The sequence below is a fragment of the Oreochromis aureus genome, linkage group 5 (genome assembly GCF_013358895.1).
Source record: "Oreochromis aureus strain Israel breed Guangdong linkage group 5, ZZ_aureus, whole genome shotgun sequence".
NCBI classification, from domain to species: Eukaryota; Metazoa; Chordata; class Actinopteri; order Cichliformes; family Cichlidae; genus Oreochromis; species Oreochromis aureus.
Window position 1 is genome coordinate 14,157,805 of NC_052946.1, and position 23,231 is coordinate 14,181,035.

The 23,231-nt window shown below is 41.7% G+C and overlaps 1 protein-coding gene across 4 annotated transcripts in view; it reads right to left on the minus strand.

The window, feature by feature from the left end:
• Nucleotides 1-2,897: 2,897 nt before the first annotated feature.
• The window catches only part of LOC116326539 (plexin-A1), a 178,155-nt gene continuing 157,821 nt past the window's right edge, over nucleotides 2,898-23,231 (minus strand). The window contains exons 21-32 of one of the 4 annotated variants that reach the window (XM_039612261.1): nucleotides 20,022-20,164; nucleotides 18,468-18,724; nucleotides 15,794-15,860; nucleotides 12,882-13,028; nucleotides 12,298-12,457; nucleotides 11,790-11,893; nucleotides 11,482-11,590; nucleotides 9,763-9,953; nucleotides 7,475-7,644; nucleotides 6,945-7,157; nucleotides 6,708-6,858; nucleotides 2,898-6,409 (exon numbers count right to left, since the gene is read on the minus strand). In XM_039612261.1, the coding sequence (XP_039468195.1) occupies nucleotides 6,314-6,409; nucleotides 6,708-6,858; nucleotides 6,945-7,157; nucleotides 7,475-7,644; nucleotides 9,763-9,953; nucleotides 11,482-11,590; nucleotides 11,790-11,893; nucleotides 12,298-12,457; nucleotides 12,882-13,028; nucleotides 15,794-15,860; nucleotides 18,468-18,724; nucleotides 20,022-20,164 (1,808 nt within the window). In that variant the 3' untranslated portion in view covers nucleotides 2,898-6,313. Of the gene's footprint in view, nucleotides 6,410-6,707; nucleotides 6,859-6,944; nucleotides 7,158-7,474; nucleotides 7,645-9,762; nucleotides 9,954-11,481; nucleotides 11,591-11,789; nucleotides 11,894-12,297; nucleotides 12,458-12,881; nucleotides 13,029-15,793; nucleotides 15,861-18,467; nucleotides 18,725-20,015; nucleotides 20,165-23,231 lie in introns of all 4 variants that reach the window. The other 3 variants (XM_039612262.1, XM_039612260.1, XM_039612263.1) reach the window with 3 other exon arrangements.

The following is a 23,231-nucleotide window of genomic DNA, read 5'->3' on the forward strand; positions in this document are numbered from 1 at the left end:
TTTCCCTGTCTGTTGTGTGGCATTGTGCAGATTTCATCAGCGCCTTTAGCTAAGTGATGCTTCAGGCCTGAGGACCCTTTTAAAGCCCTGTGAAGTTGTGGGAGCTGCAAAAGACTCCCTGCATATATTCTTTTGATTCATCGCTGACTTTCAGCGAGCGTTTGGATTCACGTCACAGTCGAGCCATTAGCAGCTAACTTCACACATTACTTAGTACTCACTATGCTTCAGACTTGCACTTGCCTTGGGGAGCTTTGCATGGCGTGACTGTATATGTCTGTGGTGGGCTGAAGGTTGGCAGCTCTTGTACTTAACACCCACTCCTCTCCTTTACTGTGTGTCTCTACAGACACACAGCTATTTTTATTTTTGTGTGTGTGTGTGCGCACCCTAAGTTAAGAACCTTGACAGTAATCCATCTCACAGCGTCCCCAACCAGTTCCAGCTGTCACCTTTGCCTCGCCAGCAGCCACTGAACCACTCACTGGATTTAGGGGCCCTATAGATACCACTGCCACTCATTGTGCCCCGGTTCCACCATGCACTTGACGCAACGCACATTGACAGACACCAAAAGGCTCCTCAGTTAAAATAGAATTTCAATTTCACCGGGTTTTAGTGCGTGATAAAACACAGTGCCCTCTTCAGTTGTAGCTAAAAGAGATTAAAAAGGAAAGTAGAGTTGAGGGGGGCAAATATAGATCATGGCTTTATTAACTATGGCAATAGAATTCTGCATGCAAGAAGAGAGGTGGGTGGGTGAAGAAACGAGCATCTTGTGCTTTGCAAGGAATTTATCATAATGTACGCGCGGCAAGATCATTTGCCTCTTGACAGGATCATTACGAGATTCAGTGCTCCCACGACCATTACGCAATTTCAGCGTTCTTCCTCGGATGGAATTTTAATTGAATTAGCCCGGATGGTTACACATGGTGTGAACGATAACATTTTTTGTCTATCTGAGCTCATTGAATGTGCTGGGGGGCGGGGGGAGTGCTGACGGGTCAGGGCAAGCCATGAAAAAAAAGAAGGGACAAGGTACTTTGGTGTCTTCTCCTATGCCTCTCTCTTCAGTTGCAATATACATGCCGGGAAAATCACTGGTCTGGCCGCTCTGAGCTGCCTGATGATCTGCTGTTGTTATACACTCAAAGCCACTCTTCCACGCAAGTGGCCATGTAAGCTGAGGGCAATGCAAGCATGATGTATGGTTAGAAGGTAAATGTGTTAGTATTAGCACCTCCAGAGAATAAAACCCCCACCAGCAGCTCAAGTACAGTCCCGTAAGAATGATTAATGATGCCGGTCATGTTATGAAAGGCAGGGAGATGGAGAAGGGAAGGTATCGTGCTGAAGTCTGACAAGAAGGTTCCTCTTTAATGTGAACATTTTGATCTTCAATTCTTTGATAGTAAATGACACAGCCTATTAAGGCGCTGGAATTAATATGAAGGCTGAACATCAATTGAAAAAATGTCTATCGTGGCGCTACCCAAAGTATAACAATTTTCAAGCCACATAGGAGCTTCTGCATTTTGCACTCAGAAAATTTAATAAAAGATCTTCAATACCCACCCAAGCTTAAACTCTTTTTTGGGGCTGGTTTAACACAATATAGTATTAAAGAGACCAGATTATCCTCACAAACTGTGTTAAACACATTGCAAATTGAAAAACGATGTAAAAGCACAGAAGACAAAAAGGAAGTTGAATAAAACACAAAAATAGAAGAAATGTAATTAAAATCGAATAAACAGTGGAAATAGAAAAAAATCCTAAAAGCTTCAAAAAGCCTCAAAACACAACAAAAGTGGTTTTAAGTAGACAAAGAGACGGAACAGCTGCAGAATGACAAGCTAACAGTAAACAGCTAATATCAAACATGTATCTACAGTATGACGTGAATAATGTGAGAGTTTGCCAACTCTAGTAGTTCTGGTTTAGGTTATTGTCTCCCAAAATGCTTAAAAACTAAACAGTTGTTTTATTATTTTGTGTCTTGTGTGCTTTTGCAGCACGTTGTTGTTTGACGAGCTTAAGTTGCAGGACATTTGATCTCTCAGGGCCACCGTAGATTACTCCTGATGACATGAAATACATCCTTAAAATCACCAACAACTGTAAAGATCCACAAAAGAAACACTGATCACTGTTAAAGGAGCCCCTTTCGCAAGCCCCAAAATGGAATGTAACTTAATAACGATCAAGTCAGGATAAGCTTCCTTTTTTAAGGTATAAAAAGTTTTACTGATCTATTTGTTGACTTGTGTAAGTTGCAGAAATCGTATGTCTTGGAGCTTCAATGAAACAATGCTTGAGACAATCCAGAAGAGAAATCCTTAAGTTCCAACTCAAGTAGTTCTGATGATGTGCAGAAGTTTACAAGATATAATTTTTAAAGATGTGCAGGTGAATTTTACTGTACTGGTTTCTGGTGCAGCTAGTGTGGCTCCATAGTGTGGTGAGGTTCCACATTTGGCTAACAAGTGAAAAAACCTGTTTGATCCTGGAGGAGACATAAAATCCCTTTGGGGTTCGTCAGAAAGGGCAGCTGGTGCAAAATCTGCCAAATCAAACTACTTACTGATGTAACCGTGTGACGCTTTCGTTGGTGTGACTAGGGACTCATGGTCAGAGTAAAGCAGGCAACTAAACTTTCCTGGCAAAAGACTGTGTTTAAAGTTGTGAGGGTGACTCAATCGTCCATCGTGGGGGGGTTAGCATAAATGTAAACATTTGAGTAGTGGATTTTAGGGATCTCAAATTATGTGTACAGCAGACTGTGTCAGCGATTAATGCAAAGGCATGTATCAACAAAGCTACTCGACAACAACATTTTCATCTCTAAACACGGCTGAAGACAAAATAAAAAAAAACAAAATCCAAGCCACAAATTATTTAGCAAAAAATGTTTAATCTCTCCTTGATGCGTGTTTATTTACAAGTAGTAAATCTGCAAAATAGGAAATAACAGAATATTTACACAATGAATGTTAACCTGCAAACTTGTGACAGTCGCTTCAAGTCTGAAACTCTAAAAATGTATCAGTTATTGTAGTATTAAAATTCTTTAGCCACTATATCTGAAATTCCTTTGCTTTGCGTTTCCGTGGGTTCTATGTAACTTCCATTTTGAAGGAGAAAAAAAAAAAAAAAGAATGAATTTCCAAGAATCAGAAGCGAGCAGGAAAAACAAGACACAGAATGATGCCAGGACTTCATTTGATTCAGCAATGGTTTGAAAAGGCAAAAATGTGATGAAGCTGAGAATTAAACATGACTTTGAGCTGAGTCTACTCACTCTGAAGGGTGACAACAGCAGCAAACCCAGCAATTCAATCTACAGCCTACACTCTTAGGCCACCGAGTAACAATAAACACAAGTCAGCTGTTGTAGTAAACAGTGTAAAATGAATAGTAGAGAAGGGCAGCTGGAAAAAAAAATACATGTGGACTTGAGAAGAAGGTCAATTTAAAAGGCAAGTAGCCATGCAAATGATAAACAAGCACGACTCCCCCAGCAGTCGTTTAATCAACGGAGCTACGAGTGGAATAGGACAAATGGAGCATGAACCTGAGAATGGATTGAGAATGTCTAAGTGTCTTTGAAAAGCCTGACAGATCACCAGCTGGACACCACAGCCTCAGTTGGTTTTTGTCCGTGTGATGAGGGAGTGAGTGAATTTGTCCCTACTGCACTCATACAGACCATTCAGAGGACTGCTGTTAACAGCACCACTGAGTCTCAGCAGTCATTCATTTCCATGCCATGTGATCTATACAGAAAGAGCACCAAAATGTATGAATGCAGTAAAAAGTCAGAAGGGAAAAAATCAACAAAAAACAAAAATATGATTACTTCTCTTTGTTTTTCATAATAGACTAAGAACATTTTAGTGAAGATTTACATTTCTATTAGAAATAATGTAACATGTGTAACCAACATGATGACATGAAAAGGAGAAATTTCTATCCTAGCATGGCCAGAGTGGTCCCTTTAAGACTGGCAGGTACATAGTGAGCTATCAAGTCCCAGCGAGTACTGGGATGAAGCAGGCTCGTAAACATACAGCTGTAGGAGTCATGTTGCATCTCAGACATGTACAGTAAACAAAAGAGGATTGGACAGCATTTATGATCAGCATAAAATGACAGCCCTAATGTTTGATAGAAAAACAAGGTACAAGAGTTAAAGCAGCAAGTCACATTTCCATCACGACAACACAGACGCTCATCTGATTCAACAATTTCATTTTGATCCTTGAGATCAGGAAAATAAACCTTGAGTTCGGTCAAGTACTTCAACTTCAGGCAAACTGAAGAGACTTTTGTCTTCTGCGTACCATAAAATGTACAATTTACACATAACAAACAAAAGTAAAAACAAAACCAAAAAAACAACCTGATTACAAAAAAATGGCAAACAGCTTTTGTTCATCATGAAAAAGTATACAATTTACAAATGAAGCAACAACAACAACAACAAAAAAAAACAATATACAGACCACAGTTTGGTTTTCGCCAAGCAGAAATAAACCCCTCTTATTTCTCACCATAAAGTCAAAAACCGTGACTTCAAGACTTCAAAAAACAGAAACAAAGAAATCCTCTTATGAGAGCGGTAATATAAAAAGCTTAAGCCACACATGGCAGTAGGCTAGTGTTGAAACAAGAGCTGCAGGCTAAGAGGAGGATTACTCAGCCTCGTGTAGCTAATGAACCAAAGTGTCTCACCTCTGTACACTTCTATACCCTCCTCGTGGACAGAAAGCTTAAACCCATGTCTCAAACATATATGTTCTCGAGGTGGAGAAATAACACTAAGTCTTTTCTTTGCACCTCTGTTGTGGGAACTGAAAAAAAAGGGGGGGAAGTGGCTTGAGGCTGGAAACAGTTTTTCTGACTTTGTTTCTCCACAGTGAAGTTCTACTTGACCTCACTGTGGCTCCTGAATGAACAGAGTCTGTAAATAATAAAGACTTTGCTCCTGCAGAACCATCAGAAAATGACCCTTTCAGGGATGGCTAACACAAAAGCATGACCTGTGGAAAGTTAGACATGGTGGTATCAGAGCAAAGAGGAATATTTAAGGTAGTGCAATGTAGCTACTTCATTGTTCCGTCACTAAACCATGAGCCACTAAACTGTCACCTCTTGACCTTTGAATTAAAGAAACAGACACCAACGTGGCCATGATAAAGCAACCGTCCTGTAAGTATATATTTGGCTTTGTGAAACCAACAGATTGCACTGATTGAATAAGAAACAACAGCAACTTCATGTTATCACCGTGACACCATGAACTCTACCTGGAAGATGTGGAGACGGGCGACTTTGTGTGTCTTCTTTGTCACTTTCAACAAGGATCCTATGATGGGTTGTTATTCAAAAACTTCTTTTCAGTCACTAGGCATGTTCATATTTAAAATCATATGGTAGCACATTCCATCTAACAAAATGTCTTTGCACTAAACAACATTCAAAGAAAACATGGCACAGTACGACTTTTTTGTTTCTTTTTTCGTTGTTTTTTTTGTCCACTTTTTTTTGTACTCGTAATATCAAATCGTGTTTTGTCTTATTTTTATTGTATTTGTTGGATTGAAAAGAAAAAAGAAAAGAAAAAAAGTTTACTCCCTAATCTTTCTTTAAAAACGTAGCTGTATTTATATATAATATCTATATAGTCTTGCTTTGTAACGTTTCTGTAAATTGTGCAAATTCAGCAGTAATACAAGTGGCGAGAGATCAGAGAGTGGGCAGTTGATTACATTTATACAAAAAGAAAAAAAAAATTCTAACTGTGACATCTGGAGTCACATGACCTAGAGAGATCCTCTCTCCATTGGCTCATCACAGATTGGTCCGTTCCGCTAATGATGCCGTATATGGAGTTCTTTCCAGGCTTCCGTTGTTTCTTTCCTGACCATCGCGTCATCACAACAAAACTCCTGAAATCAAAATCAAGCAAACCACAAACACCGACATCCACAATAATCAAATGCTGTCGAGTCGACATGTTCTCCATGTATGCATGTGTGAAAAAACGTCCCGTGTCCTAGCCTCTCACACAGACACACTGTATGGAGCTGCAGACAAACACACACACATACACATGTAAGCGTACACAGGCCCCGCCCATCTCTGCCGAATCCCCCCATTTTGCAGTATACTGCTTCGGTCCTTTTGCAGTTTCGTCTGTCGTATTGTTTGGGGGTTGGAGTTTTGTTTGTTGTCTGGGTGAGAGGAACGTGGGAGAGAGACAGATGGAGAGGAGGAGTGAGGAGGAGCAGGAGGTGCTCGATGGTCCTCAGCTGGTCAGCGCCATTGTGTCGATGACCTGCTCCAGCTTGCTCCTCAGTCTCTGTCTCCTTGCCTGCTCGTCTCGCTCCAAAGCTGACAAGATCTGGGGGGAAAAGGGGTTAGAGGTCAGCAAATGCTGCAAAAACTTACAGCTCCTGCTTTCAAAGCACAAAGATGTTATTCCTACATAAGGATGAATAAGGACTCCCACATGGCTGGGTCATAAAGCATGCAAAAGTTGGTTTAATTTATTCAGTTAGCCCAACCAAACCTCCTCTTAAATCTCAATAAGACTGAAGGTACGTCTTTGTATACAGACAAAAGTAACAGCTTGTATTTAGTATGTACCTTAGTACAGCTTTCTTTCCTTCTCTTAGGTAGTACTAAGACTTAAATCTCACCTCGTCCTTGTACTTGATGATGTAGGAGTAAATCTCATGTAGGGCTGACATGCTGTTGAACTGGTTAGCATGCAGGCGTGACTGCTCTGCGAGGTAGGCACTCATGTCCTGATCGCTGATAGCCGGCATCCTGGCAATGTCAGAGTAGTACCTGGATGAAAACAGTTGAATATTTGTATTGAATATAACAAAACACACAAATGTAACATTCACGTCTAATCCGCCATGCTTACATACCTTTCTACCCAGTTTTTATAGTTGGGGATGTCTTTAGCATAAAGCAGCTTGTTCGAAGGCGAGTCCTTCCCTAGTTTATGCTCTGAGGTTGAACATGAATCCATGAAGGTCTGAGCCACCACAGACAAGCAGGCATCTGTAATACTGTTCTTGTGGATGTCAAATACAAACTGTGGGTTCTTGATCACGTTCACCCAGAACCTCAGTGGAAGACTGGAAGCAGTAAGAGAAAAGGATGAGCTGCAGAGCTACAGGGACTGGTCTATTAATGTGCAGAGATACCACACCAGTGCATTAAGCTGCATACACACTGAACAAGCAGTCTCGAGTGATTAGATACTAGAACTGGCAGGGAAAAATACAAGCGTGGTGCATTCTGCTGCACTAACAATGTAAAAGTGTTCCATATTTGTTGGCTTACTGTCCAATATTGTTCCGACTGAGCAACACCAATGCCAACAAAACACAAACCAGCAATCAAATATTGCCAGTCATGCCCTTTCACAGCTCGCACACGCGCGCAAACTCACCAGTTGCTCTTCCAAGTGTGCCGTACATCAGGGTCTGATATGGAGTGTTTGTCTGCCTGCTCGTCCAGGAAGTCAAACATGTACTTGATGGCGAGAGGCAGAGCGCTGCCTCGGTGCGCTGTGCTGAAGATGGTCTCAAACAGGTCATCCACGAATTTCTGGAGCGTACCCTGAGCACAGGAATCAATACTGGATTAGAGGTTTTACTACACAAGTTGACATTTTCTTTGGGGGTTTTACCAAACAGCAGCATTTGGGGACTAAATGTAAAAAGTGGTGAAACAAATTTTAGAAATGTGGAAAACTATGTGCCAGTTTGTTTGTGTACTAAGATTTTTTTCTCCAAAGATGGACATATAGATACAGAGATAAGTGTTTTGTCCCCGTTACACTTAATGTTTCAGCAGTCCAGTTACACAACTGCCTTTGCTTGCACATTCTTCTTTGCTGTCGTGGCTGCAGGCGATGGCCGTCAGTAGCAGCTACTTGGGATGACTCTGCTTCGCTGTCAGTACTTCAACTTGGGGAGAGTTTTTGATGATGTTGAGCACTTAATGTTCTTTACAGTATTTAGGATTGGGCCCAATGAGAGTTCAGCCTAAGGCTGTTCTGCAGTGTTTTACCACATCACACAACTCTGGGGAATTCAGAATCCTAACAAAGTTCTCTGAAGTTGAAATGATTTGATTTCCCACAAGCGTTCGGCACGTTTGTCCCGTTTTCAAGCATCCAGGCCATCTTTTACAAAACCTTTTTTGAAGCAGCCACAAGATGAATTTGCAGTTTTGTATTCGTTCACACATTAACAAATCAGCTTCCTAAACACACACAGCTGTGGGGGCTGTAATAAATAAGAACAAACTGCAACACTTTAGGTCCCCCCCCCCTCCCTTTGTCCTCCTCTGGCTTGTATGTTAATCATTTCCCAGTTGAGGCAGCATTGATGCAGCTAACCTTGCAGTTTCATAGCTGGGAGCTCATGGGAGCTCTGCAAATGAGAGCAAGAACCTGACATGGTTTTAGCGTATGGACAAATGACATTTTATAATTAATGCAAAGAGGTGTGTTTATATTCAGTGGTATATGAGCAGAAACCAACAGAAGGCCACGTGTTTTTATGTGTGTGTTTAAGATGTGCCAGAATTCACACATTAAAGTCGTCCATTTCTCACATTTAACAAGTTTAATAAAAAATGCTAATTTGGCTTTTCATACATCTAATAAAACCCTTTTTTATCCACCCCCTTGTTTCTCTGGTCCGAACAGCAAATGCTGACACTTAACTAGGCTAAAACATTTGTGTTGAAGGCGACATTTTATCATATTATACTGTCAAGTTAATCATTGGAATCCATTATACAGAGAAGAGAACCACTCTTACTTTTCAGGAAATGTGAAGCCAAATGGGCGCATTTTGAATAAGAGCTTTTCTCTTAATGACTTTAGTTTTCTTCACCTTGTGCTTAAGTGCAGTTTGTAACAATTAATGCAAAAATAAAACAAAGGTGTTTCTTGAAGGTAATTAACGCTGCAAAATTAATCCTTAAATAATGTTTTTTATCATCACTTCTTTTAGTGGAAATATGAATTTGGGCAAAAGCTTTTACTTTATAGGAAACGTGCGCATTAGACTGTACACAAATATATATGGCTGCATGGCCTTCACAGCCATTTCTGAGCTGCTCTTTTATAGCTCTGAAAAGCTGTTGATGCTTTAGCAGCTTGAGCAGTTAAAGAAAATAAAATAGTTTCTGTTTCACAATCTAATTTAACAGAGATGGAGGCTCAGTCACACTCTGCTCCGTAGTAGTTAACAACCAACTCGGGGAAGAAATACAAATCGACTGCCGTTTGTTTTTGCACGGTATCAACACAAACACTTGACCCAACTCCAGCCTTTAAACCAACCTCTGATCATCATCTGAGGACACATGCTGCATAAAAACCGAGGCAGTTTCCACAGTGTGGTCTGGAGGACATGGAGGAATTAGGTGAATAATGATCGTGGGGTACTGGCCTGGGCCTAAAAGCCCCGAGGCCACCAACAGAGGGCCCAGTAACACCAACCAAACAACTCAATAGTCAAAGGTCAACCTCCTAATTAAGACTCTGCATATGTGTGTCTTTGTGGAAAAGGTTACGAAAAATGTTAATGAGCTTAGAGACCACCACCAAACAAAGGTCAACAGGGGCTGCTGGTGGAAATGGGCTACATGACAGGGATGTGGTGGAGTCGGGCTTCTGGCTGAGGCTGTGTGTGTGTGAGAGAATACGCAGCCTCTTTTTACCTTCGTGGCCAACAGTCTGGTCAGGTAGATCTCAGACACCATCTTGCTCCCTCTGTCTCCCTCCCTCTGGTCTGAGTGGTCGTGGTTCTTCACCAGATGCCATAGCTTGGTGCCGCTCTCGAGGTCAGGGGTGATCATGGGTGTTCGGGAGCGCAAGCTGTCTGGACTACTGGCTGTCCTGAGCATGCTCTCTGCACAGAGATAAAGGAGGACGTGTCGGAGAAATAAGTCAAAGAGCCAAAACCTTCATGCTGCTGTGTGCGTTAAATGCTATAAATTATGAGTCATGCTGTCTTAATCACCATTTCAAGGAGAAACATTTATATAAGAAGAAAAAAACAACAAATGAGACACGAATGAAATATCTGGCATAGCTGAAGACGGCCAAATCCGACTGTGACGTTAAAAGCACTATTGAAATGTGACAGCTTTTTCTACTTACATGTCACTCTTTCACTGCAAAATAAATTTGTCTGTCACTCTCTCACCTGCCCCCTCTCTCCTTTTGTCGGACATTGATGTCATATCTGTGACACAGAGTATTACGCTTCCACTTTGAATGCTTGTCAGCTGCGTGACAAAGCAGCAAAGGACTGGGGGGTTTGAAATTGTCAGGACAGAATGTGAACCAGGTAAGTTCAGAGCAAATATGATGGGGGTGTTAGTGAGTATTATGCGTATGTCACAGTGGCAAGGCTCTGGAGTAGAGTTACTCTGTATAGTTACAGAGGTAGAAGAGAGGGGGGGATGGGGGGAAAGTGATGAGGAACTGAGATCTACTTCACAACATTAAACCTGTTATTAAAAATATGGCAATATGGTAAATATGGCTTCCCCCAAGAAGGCCAAGCACTTGTTTGAACAGATGTTTGAGGTTAAGGGATCATTCAACAGTCTTCTGCACAATCATGTATACAAGGGCAGCTTCAGGTAGCTGTCTGTGACATAAAAGTACTCCTGAGCTGAGGTTTGACACAGCCATGGTGTGGTCATGCTCAGAGGCAGAGCTTAGACGTTTTATCCCCCCACAGGCATCTTCCAACTTTATTTAGACGAAGGAAGGCAAACACAAGAACAAGTAGTCTGAGCTTACAAAGCTAATATAACCAGATGAAAAACAGCTCTATTTTCCTGATCTGCCTCTTTAGGCTGAATGAAGGACATAATTTTTATGTCCGTTAGAGTTTCATGTGAACTAATATCACACCTGTAATCATTTATGAAGAACATCAGTGGACAGAACTGTGGAGTAAGTGAGTAATAATAAAGCGTTTTTTAAGTAAAAGTGCAAAACAGCTGGTAAACCACTACCCACTCCTCTACAGCGGACAGGACGAGAACCGACACAAAACTCTTTCAAAGGTTTGGAACGCGTTTAAAACACTGTGTGGAGAAATTTACTATATTACTGATAAGGGGCACAAATACTTGATTAGCAATATCATATTCAATGTCTTCCAGGGACCAAAGTATGTAAATTGAAACCTTTTTTTGTGGAACAGTTTGAACCAAGTCCCAGGTCATGTAAACAGGTGTGAAAAGCACTGAGCTAATTTGCTAATGTAGATGAGACAGATGCCAAATTAACACGTGAAAGGTTCTGAATGATGATTTTAAAGGTTCTTTCTATGAACAACATCACAACTTTTGCAAATAAATAAATAAAATCAACAAGTCAGAATTTTTATAATTCCACACATACAAAACACACACACACACCTTCTTTCGTACCGTATCTGCTGAGGGATTTGGTGAATGTGGAGGAGTTGGAGATGTTGTAGGCTGAGTTCTGCTTGGGTACCAGGGCAATCACTGAGCCATCTGTCACCTGAAGCAGACATTCAACCAGCAGCAAGATTATTGTCCAGCCAAAGAAACTTTCACAGTGCTCACATGGAATTTATTTCTGGATTTTTCATTTTAATTAGTAACCTAAGAATCCATAAATATGCCATCAATAAGAAGCGAAGACGTTTTTCTCCAACATAGTGTCATGAGATTCTGTGCTGTATTAAGAAGCTGGTTACCTGGTAGTGAGCTAGGGTGTTGAGTCTCTTCCAGTCATTGTCGATCTTAGTGGTGACATCTTCATCCTGAAGGATGATGCGAGCCATCCTGCCCTGCCGCCATTCTGTCAGACACACACAGGAGCGCTAAGTAAGGTTGTGTGTGTTTAATAGAAAGGGAATAAGACCCTTTCAAGACAGACGTTGCATAGACAGACTCCGAACCCCTTTTAGGCACACCAATCAATTCTCATCATAAACTTCCAAACAGCAAGTCAGGTTTCTACGACTTAATCTACTGCAATTAGATCAAATTCAGAGTGAGTGTAGTGCACAGTTTTAGGGACTTTTAAACACATTACTAGATGTTTTTTTAGGATCGAATTCCCACTCCTGTCAGAAGTGCCTCCCTTCTGTGTCAGAGAGCTCTTGAAGCAATTCCCTCTTTATCTCCCACAGTGCAGCTGTGTGTTATGACTCTCCGTGTGATTTGATATTTGTATGTTGTTCATGTTTTCCAGCTCCTTACCAAGGTCCATATCTGAGGCCTTCGGTCTCTGGGAATAAGGCGTCCCTTTGTACACAGCATCCAGCAGCTTTTCCTTCACCTGTGTCACTGTGTCACAGTTCAGGCTCTTCACCGTCACCTCTGGAGCATTTTCATTCTCCGGGTTCACACAGTGCAGCGTCTACAAAAGCAGAGGGCAGAAGGGAAAGAGCACAGGTTACATTTAGACCAAAGGGTCAGCACAGACTGGAAGTAATAACTATTGATGTGTTAGAGCACGACCCTGTGGTTGTGTTTGACCTGCAAAGAAACACTTCATATGGCACCTCAGAATCAGTGTTAAAGTGCAGAAGGGGTGCACAGCTAGCTATTTATTCCTATCGATACAGGCATTTTCTACTTTTTTGATGTTGTAATCACAATGGAAATGAATAATGATTTAGCAGGTTGGATCCTGTTTTGATAAAAGAAGATTTTCCAAAATTACTGGACAAATATCGGCTCTGCATCATTGCGCTGTTTTAGTTGTAAGCATGCATCTGCTTTACGACCTTGCTCAGAAACAAATGCGTCTGTGTCCACAAAGTATGTTTTTGAGTACTGACCAAAGTCTTGTAGTCAATTTGCTGTCTGATGAGTTTATCCTCGCTCAAAGAGTAGCGGGCTTCTCCTGTGATTGCATCAATTGGTCCCTTTTCCATTTGCTGCTTCATGGCACAGTACAGCATGAAGAGAGGTTCCCCGGCACATTCCTTAAAAAAGTGAGACACACAGTTGTATTATGAAGTAGGAAGAGACAGGTATCAAGGAAAAGTGACAAAAGGTTATATGAAAAACAGAAAAAGGAGAGAAAGACATACTGTACAAAGAGAAAACCGAACACTGAACTGTTCAAGAACTTTCCAAGCAAAAAACACAACAGCAAAAAGTGCATAGCTTTTCAGAGCAACTCTTCAATTATATTTCTAATCTTCTTTAAGACAACCACAGGCGAAGCAGTAAAGGACAAGGCCACGGCTTGTGTTGGCTAACAGCACGCTAAAAACAGAACAACACAAAAACCCTTTTTTCCTCCCCTGACACAACCTCCAGCCTCTCCCCTGTGTCTCTTCCTCGGGAAGAAAAAACAGCCCCTATTTGTGTGTGTGAGCAAGTGAGTGAGCAAGGAGGAGAGAAATTATAGAAAGTGTGAGTGAGTGGCAATTGATGGAGAAGTTAATAGAAGGTTAACGACTGAGGGGTGAAAAACGCTGGGAGAAGCACTTTGGTGTGTGAGACGTGTCAAATGGGCAACAAGCACTGGGATGTTGGGTTGCCCGTCTCTCTTTTCTTCACACTACGTTTCTATTTCCCCTCTTTTCCATTCACTTGTTCAGCAGGACTGCAAACTAAGCACTGCCTGTTTGTATGGCTTTGTATTTTCTCCTTACAGGTGTCATGTGCCGTCTTTCCCGACTTTTTGTTGATATTTTAACACTGCACAGTGTTGATTTTAACTAATTGGGATATATTTATATTTTATGACCTTCAAATTAGGTGCACTGATGAAAATGCATTAAATTGTGATTTAATTACTCGCAGCTCAGAGGTCAGAAAGACTGAGAATTACTGGTTTAGATAATCTATCTTGTTTAGAATAACTTAGTGTTGCAATGCTGTGCAATTCTCTGATCTCAGCAAGCAATTTGTCGAGTACACATTTACCACTGCAGACAAAACTGATGACGTAAATGTGAAATGAGGATATATAGATATATATGTGTGTATTTAAAAATGTTCATGGTGTGATAATGTTCACATTAGTGCTTTTTAACCAGTGAGTCACATTTTCAGTCTGCAGCTTTGTGCCTTGAGGCAAAGCCGAATATTGCAAGTGCTGCCCTCCGAGCTTCATTGGACATGTTCATGCATCAACGCCAGTCAGTCATCTTGGTGAGCTGTCAGATGAACTCTGTGGGATAATCTAGCACTGCCTGCCTCCTATGGTGAAAACACAGCACACTGGCAGACGTCCTCTCTGTCTAGCAGCATACAAACCAGCTCTGCGCTGCGTCTCAGTCCTTCTGTCTCCTTCAAATGGTGCCAGTGAGGAAAAGCAGCACTGATGCTATATGTTTCTAAAAGCATACATTTTACTGCGCTATAGTGTTTTTGACTTTAGTGTCCTGTTAAATTAATTATAATATATGCCATTTCTTCATTGAATTAATCTAAAGCAATCACATTTTATAATCTGTCTAAAATTCTCTATAGCAGAATAAAGTTACCATGTGATCCCACACAAGCTGGTGCAACAGCGGACAAGTGAATGCTTAGAATAGGGTAATGGATAAAAGGATTTTTTTCTATCTCCTGTTCGTTTGGTAGGTAAAAGCTCCATCTCTTCCATCTCTTTGAACAACTACTTGACCTTTACCCATCTCTGTTTACACCTGGCTGAACTCTGAAATTGTTCCAGGCCTTTCTTTCATGTTACTCCCAAAAACACAGGCGAAAGAAAGGCATTGAACTGCAAAGGTTGGATGAAAGCTAGGCTGGTAATCTTGCTGCTAGCTACAGAAACTCTTTGCTTCACTACTGTTCCCCCCCCCCCACCCATATTTCCCTACACACCCTTTAAACCCTCCAAAAACACCTCTGTCCTCTTTTTAACCATTTTCTTTCTACATTCTTCCATGTTTTTTTTTTTTAATTGTTTCTCTGTTATTTTCGTCTCCTCTAAAGTTCATAAACACAGCTGCTCAAAAAATCCCTAACAGCTTTTCTGATAACCCACTCCCCTTTTACTGAACCACACTCTCGCCGTCCAGTCTCTAATTTGGAGCCAAGACACACATGCGTGCACAACCAGAACGGACACACTCGCATACACAGATGCTAACTGGGATCCCTGAGGGCTTGGCTGGTTTCTTGTCCACCAGAATGCCTGCCCTGGCGGGGGTTTAAGGCCCCGCTGCTAACTGATTAGCTGCAGCAATGTTTGAATGCTGAGAATGTGTGTGTGGAAGCAAGAATTTATCACATTTTAAGCTATAGTGAGTCCCTGTGATATGAAATCAGAGAGAGGATTTCAAAAAGACAGACAGAAGAGAAATAAGAGAATGCAATTGTGTAAGATGTGCGGCTTCCTGTTTTGATAAGCCCCAACTGTCTGAAGAGCCATCCAGACACACAGCCATGCATACACACAGACACTTTTCTGGCTCTAAAAGAATCAAGCTTGGGACAAAGAAAGGACAGGTTAGTGCGACAGTCTACGGCGATCACAACAACATGGCCAGCTGTGTCTGAACAGTGCTTCAGACTCTGCAGATTCCTCAATTGGTAAAAAGAAGAATTTACCACATGAAAGGCAGAGGTAAGGAATAGGAATCCTGCTGCCTCTGCCTTATCTAATGCTGCAGCTGTGAATGTGTGCACGTGTTAGCGAGACATTTTTCAGTTCTCAAACACAGTGGTGATGCAGTTGCTTCTGAAACTGTGTGTATCTGTGTGTGTGCCTCTGGGACAATTTTACCTTGAGGAACTTGTAAAGCAGGAAGGTGAACCAGTTGGTGAGCATCTTCTCAGCAACCGACTCCGTCCTGGGAGAGCGATGAAAGGAATGGGAGAGAGAAAGGAGAGGGTAATGGGTGAGGGTGAACTGGAAATAAAAGACAAAGTAGTATGTGCCACAAGTGGAGCATAAAGCCTCTGTATGAGGAGGTTTTGGCACCTTGGACCGCCTGGTTTTAATCTATGGTCAAAAAATAAACACTTGAAACATGCTTGCATGTCAAAGACACTACATGACATTATCAGTCTTCATGCAGTTAATCTTCAGACAACCAAAGCCCCTTTTTAAAAAAAAGAAAAGAAAAAGATATATATTGATGTAAGAAAGCAAATCCTTCAGTTTCTAACATTGCTCCATCCCCTCTTCACACTACCTCTAGGCAAACCCACTAATCTTCATTAAAAATACAGCAATTAGTATAATTCACTAACTTCCCTCGTTAATCACAAACCTGCCATGTAATGAGGGGAACCTCCGCACGTGCGCGTGTCAACCAAACACGTGAGCAACAAGTGTATGAAATGAAAACCGAGCAATTAAATGACTTATTGTGTCTAATTTGTTAAATACCTGAGAGGGACACCAGCACTCTCAGTATGTGGGTGGAAACAGGAGGGCAAAAAAAAAAATCTTTCTCTGTGTTACTGCCACACTTTCATGCTTTTCACATTAGAAACGGTCTTTGTTTTCTCTTAGATAGATGTGGGGTACACCTGTGTTACTAGGTTATCTAACTGGGCCACGTTCCAATACTTATCGCAAATATTAGTGGTTTGGTCATTAGGATGGCGCCGTGTGTGAAACGTGAAGACAGCTACATTATGCTGAAAATTTTTCATGCTCAATAAATAGTAAGACAGAAAAGAGGAAACTCTGGAAACTAGGCCAATGTAGTAGTAAAAACCAATAAAGGCCTGTAGCACAAATGAGACACGTACTCCTACGCTTCCTCAAACCTTCCTGTTTGACTGTTGGATTTATTGAATGGATGCAGAGCATTTTTTCTTTTTCATGGCTGTCAGCAAAATAGAGAATGAATGATGAGGCAGCGGAGAACGCAGTTACAGAAAACATAACGAGCGAATAAACCTGGACAAACCCCGTTTCTGAGCACGTGTACGTCCACTGGTAACTTCTAATCTACGTCCCTGAACATCATTTTTGAACATGTCGTACGGGAATAAGTGGTGATGCATTTGTGTTTTTGCCAGCTGCACACAGACAATGAATCTAAACGCACTGTATGCAAAACAACTGCACCCAATGCAAAAGTATCATTTCATCAAAGGAGGTGGAGATCCCCATGGGAGAGGACTTTTACATCTATCTATTGACTAAGAAGACCTAAACAGGGTGAACCATGTGTAACAATTGCCGAGCTTATTAACGCCGACTCCTGAGGCAAGTGTAGTTAGCAGGGACAGCGTGTTGTGACCATACGCCCCAAGAGGGGATTGGAAAAGACTTCACACAGGCACGCTGGCTGAGAGTCATTTATTTGATTAGATTTTTAATTAAATATCTCTCCGAGGAGTAGGAGAAGAAAAAAAATGTAACTTTTTTTATCATTTAATGTCTAATTCCAATTTATTTGGAGACAGGCCATTTCTCTAATTGTGTCTTTCCTTAAATATGTGTATCCTTTTCTGCTCGGCTGTCTGCAGTAGCTCATTTTCCTTCTCTTTCTCCTTCTGCCTATCTGCTCTGTACTACCCTTCCAACAACATCCCTGTTCTTTCTCCCTCTTTACCATCTCTCCTCTATATGTTTCACCCTTCATCAGTTTCCCTCTAGCTCAAGTCTCCCTCCAGCCACTTGCCCTCTTTTTCTGTCAATCACTATTTCACTACCTTCTTTTACTTCAGCCACTTTTATCTCGCTACCTTTTCCCTTTTCACATCTCATTTTTGCCTTCCCCTGTTTCTTACTTTCCCCTTTCCCTACCAAATCCTTCTCTCTTTACTCTTCACACCAACTCTTGTAAATCCTCCTCTCCCTCTTTGCATCCCCTGCATCTCTTGTACTTTGTCCCCTCTTCATCTTTCTCTGTGTGTTTGCGAGAAACGAGAGAGCAGCATGTCTGACTGTGGCTCCAGTGGGAGTGTATGTGTGCTCAGGGGTGTAATCCTCTCTGACAGGGACAGGGTTGAGAAATAGAGAGGAGGTAACGTCACACAGGCCTCTAAAAGCTGCAGTCACGGTCCCCTGCCTTCCTCCCTCATAACTTCAGCCGCAAACTGAAAAAAATACATCACTCAAAACTCTGACAAAGAATATATGTTGATGTTCTCCTCTTCCCTTTTTTAGTGCTATAACAGGTCTAATTACGTGGATTATTTGAATGTGCAGCAGCACTGACATGATGAAATGAAAAATTAACACCACTTTATTTCCTTATTTTTTGTTGAATTTAATATAATTGGTCAGGGGTTTTTTTGTTAGGGTGCTTCCTGTCAAGAACATCCCAACACAGTGAATGTAATAAAAAGGAAAAATACCTGAAAACACACACACACACAAATGCATTTCCTCAAACTCGAACCTGCAACTAACTGGTGCATGTGTGGCATGTTTTTTTTCCCCAAAGCCAGGTTTAAGCCCTTTCCCTCCCCTTCTTATTTCCTGCTTTTTGTACCTCCTGAGTAAGAGCTTTGGGTGGTTCTTGCTTTCCAGGTTTTTGTCAATGAGGTCAGACAGGAGCTGTTTGAGGACACCGGTGGCATACTCCATCTCTCCTTGCAGTGCTGTCATGATGAGGGAGGCCACGTTGCCCCTGTCTCGCATAGAGAAGGACCTCTGCGCTTCCAGTGTGCGAATGAAGGTCAACAGAAAGTGCTTTTTGGTGAGTAGCTGGCCAAACAGCGTCAGGGCCTTCTCCACATTGGCGGGTACCTGAAGGAGATAGGGACGGAGGTGATGAAGGGGAAGGAGAATTGGGAGAAGAGAGAGAGTGTTGAGTAAAGAAAAAAGAGGCAGTCAATTGTTGGACAAGGAGAGGATAAAGTGAATGGAGGTGATCATGGTAGTTTTAAGGAAGCATACAATTCACAGAGCAGAAGAAGACAACGAAGAAGGAAAGGGAAGGTAGAAGGTTGGTAGAAAAGAGTAAAGAAAGATCAAAGATAGTGATATAGAAAAAAAATAGATAAAGGGACATGAAAAAATTGAAAATATGATGAATTGGTTGATTCATGAGTATGTTTTAAAACAAGTTTTATCAAATGACATGAATAAAGACCCACATGTGCTCTATTTTCTCTCCATGCATAATCATGTCAATATTATATTTTCCACATGCATGTAGGAAACGGCACATTGCAGCTTTGCAAACCTGCCTACTGTTGAACCAGTTCCCTCCATCCTACAACCCTCACTCTCATCCCTTTTCCCTCTTCTTCTCTCAACGTAACTGGCAGGCCTTCCCTTCTCAGGTAAAGAAAGTGAGGCTTGAAGTGAGAATGTGAGCTTTAGGCAGTAATAAGAAATTGATCTGCCTCCTAGCGCACTATTGTGGCTTGCGATTGCCTGGGCCATCCAAATGAAAATCCAATGTTGCGCTACACTATCCCTTTGGAATACAGTTGATAGCACAAGCAGATAGTGAATTCCTCAAAAGCTTGTCTCTGCAGTCATAACCTTATGTGCATGTCAGTGCACCATGCATGCATTTTCCAGGTAAATGTGTGCGTGATACTGTAATGTACAGAGAAATGACAGCGGTACAGGTGCATCTTGCATTACAGTGTCCACAGCGCTCGAGTTCATGTGAGTAATAGAGTGTTCCCTCTTGAGAAACGAACAATAGTAGAGCGGAGTGTGTTTTATTGAACATGTGAACACTGCTTTTTCAGGAGCCTCAAACAGGTTCAGTACTGTAGAGGCAATCTATCACTTGTGCGGAGTCTTAGTGGAGCTCAGACACTGCCCCCAAAAACAGCTACAACTCGACTGTATTACACAAAACTAGAGTTTGTCCTGAGAGTTACTTGTACACACATTTTATTTTAGTTTGGACTTGAACCCCTCTGTCTGATATCTTGGACTAAGATGCAGTTTTAGATGGTTTGGATTCAGATCACCTACATCTGACATGATTTTAAAATCTCACCTACATGAAATCTATGAAACGTTCCCTCATCCTGTGTTTGTGTGTGTGCATGTGTGCAGGGTGCTCTCTACTGACCCGTACCTCCATCTCCTTGAGAACAGGGTGGTCCTCAATCCCAGGAAAGAGGACCCTCATGGCATAGGTGCGGTAGTCCAGGAAGGGGATTCCTGCTCCATCCAGCTCCTGAGTGAGCTCATGGATGTCCGTCTGCAATTCTGCAAAGGCTGAGAAAAGAAACAGGAAATGCTTACAAATGTATTTTACGTTTCAAAAGAGAGACACATTTCTCAAGATGAAATAAAGAGCAGACTGCAATATACAAGACTGTGTACTTGATTTTGATGACACATTTGGTTGTAAGTGGTGCTCTGTGCAGTGTTTAGCATTGTCAGCACTTGCACAACACAAAGCGCTCATTTAAACACACTTAATGACTATGACTTGTCACACTTCTTTCTTATATATCCCAAACCAACCACTGCTTAATAGACGTAAAATACATCTGTTCATCTGCAAAAACATTGCAGAAACATTTTCCTGGAAAACTGAGACCTTCTGATTGGTTTTTATAAGTACTGGAGGGATTCGAATGGGAAAAAAACCCTTAAAAAAAAAAAAAAAAAAACCCACCTAAGGGGTAAAGCTGGGCATTAAAGATTTAAAGGGGTTTATTACTATGTTAAATACGTTCAATTTGTATTTTTAAATAGTCAGAAACTGGGGGAAAACATGCAGAAAAGAGAATCATAGTTTGCAAAATAATCACACTTAAGATCTTGGCTTGTCATGCCATCAATCTGATGTTTGGAAACATTCCTGAGGAGGAACAGAAAAAAGGAACATGGATGATATGAAGAGAAGGTGGAGGTGTCTCAAAGAGCAGCAGTGAAAAGCAGCCTTATGGGATCACTCTGTGCTAAGAGTGCAAAGAAAGAGGGAGGGAGAGAGGGCTGATAGAGAAAGTATTCTGGAGCTGCTCAGTGGCTGGAGGGGAGTTCAGGATGCAGTTGCACACATGGCAAGCCTGTGAGTACACACACATTACACACCGCCACCTCTCATGCTTGTATTCCCGCAGACACACACACACACACACACACAGTTTTTCTGTTGTACCCCACAGCTGAACACATAACCTTGTGCCCAGATGATTTATGTGAACGCACATGTCAATGTTTTCACACTTTTTCCATTCCCACAAAGTGTGTGTTCTGACCCCATTCTGTATACTCCACTGGCTTCACGAGCCACATCTAGAGGGAAAATATGGGATCAAATCCATTCTCTCACACATCACATACAATAGTGTATACAGCTAATGGTTTTGGTGGACTGCCCCAAATCTATTTTATAAACATAAAACTCCCTTGAGGAGAAAATATACAGCTATATGGTTCTATTAGCACAGCTCTGTGTGTGTGTGCCCTATAGCATCATCCAAAATACACTAACACATGGAAACACAACTCAAACAAATAACGAAGCAAAGCCCAGACTAACAGATGGCTTGTGTCACCCTGTCCCTCTCTTCTAATCTCTTTTCTCCCTCCCTTCCTCCTTTCAAAGTGACATCTTAGAGGTCACCTTTCTCTCCCTTATGGTTACCTCCTCTTAACTACATCCTTCCATCTTTCTCTCATTTATCCTTTTAGTTTCCTGCAGGACTCCTTCTCCCCCTCTCAGCATTATTCTACACAACTCTCTTTGCAAGCCTATGTTTTAGTTGGTCCCCTGGCTAAGCCTTTCTTGATAGAAGGACTTTATTTCCATCATTCCTTATTGATCTCAAATAGTCCCTTCCACTCTTTCTCTCCATGTTGTCCTCTTATTTGTCCACCCAGCTCCGTCTGCCACTACATATTTATCTAGCATCCTCCATCTTCCCATCCAACCACACACTCTCTTCATTTTGAAATTTGTTCTCCGATATTTCTTTTCTCTTCATTTTCACACCTCTTGCATAATCTTCCTGTCCATTTCTTCTTCTTCTGCCTCCCATCTACTCCCATGACTTATTTGCCATATTTATCTCCCTCACTCTCCTCCCACTCCAAATCTACCCTCTTGTCTTCCAGACAGTACTGACAGAGAGGGACAGACAGGGTCAGGGCACATGGACTCACTTCTACACACCCCAGCCAATCACAGTATGACCTGCAATGTGAGTTTAGGTCTGTGCGATTGGAAGTAGTTGCAAAAGGGCAGGACGTAAAGATGCGAGCATCAGGTGAGATGAAGGAATAGCACACAAAGGAAAAAAACAAACCACAAAATCATCCTCTGAACAGATGACTGACAGTCAAGACACAAGGAAACTAATCAGATAATCCCAGGTTGTGGCCACAGTAAATCAATTATCATAAATCAGCATAAATAAAGCTATTGTGTTCCAATCTTTTTTTTCCTTTTTTACATTAAAACCTGGCTCCTACATGACCCACAATGCAACTTGGCCACATGTATTTTATCCAGATATTCAGGTGTGGCATTAAATCTCCCTTGACACTATAAAAATGCAATATTATGCTGGGATCTCAACTGAGCTCTGAATGAAAATTTATATTTTTATATTTAATAAAAGCACAACAAGTCAGTGGAATGAGTAACAACAACAAATGTATGACATACATACTATATTTGACATTCACTAAACAAATGCAACAAGTGAAGTGATCTCAAATTCAAACGCATTGCAATGATCAGAGTTATCAGTATTCTCCTTCCCTTTCTCCCCATCTGCTTTCCTCTCCCTCCTGCCAGACAAACCCACAACAGCATCAGCAGATTCTCACTCAATCCATGCCGTCTCCTGCCAAATGAATATATGCTAATGTACTGGTGTGTAAGTTTCTCTCCCCGGTTCAGCGGTTGCCAAACCACTCCTTCCTTACAATCTCACACTTCTGTGCCCTGTCTCTATCTAACCTCCATCTAGCCCTCCCCCTCTCAGTGTGGATGGTAGCGAGGCCAGCCAGGCAGCTCTCTCATGGGGTGGAGAGCCAACATCTGGTGGCTGGCTCAGATCAAAGTAGTCCTCTGGAAACACACCAATACCCAAGCGCGCGAGCGTGCACGCACAAACGCACACGCACACACACACACACACACACACACACACACACACACACTGCTGCCACCTAACAGCAGAGGGATAGTTGGCAGTGAGAGTGAGGGGGAAATAGAGAGCGGGAGAGAGAGCGCAGAGAGAGAAATGGATAGGACTGCTGAATGGAAGTTGTTCAGCTTTTTAGGTAAGCTGCAGTGAGGGAGAGATTTACAGAAAGTTATTTG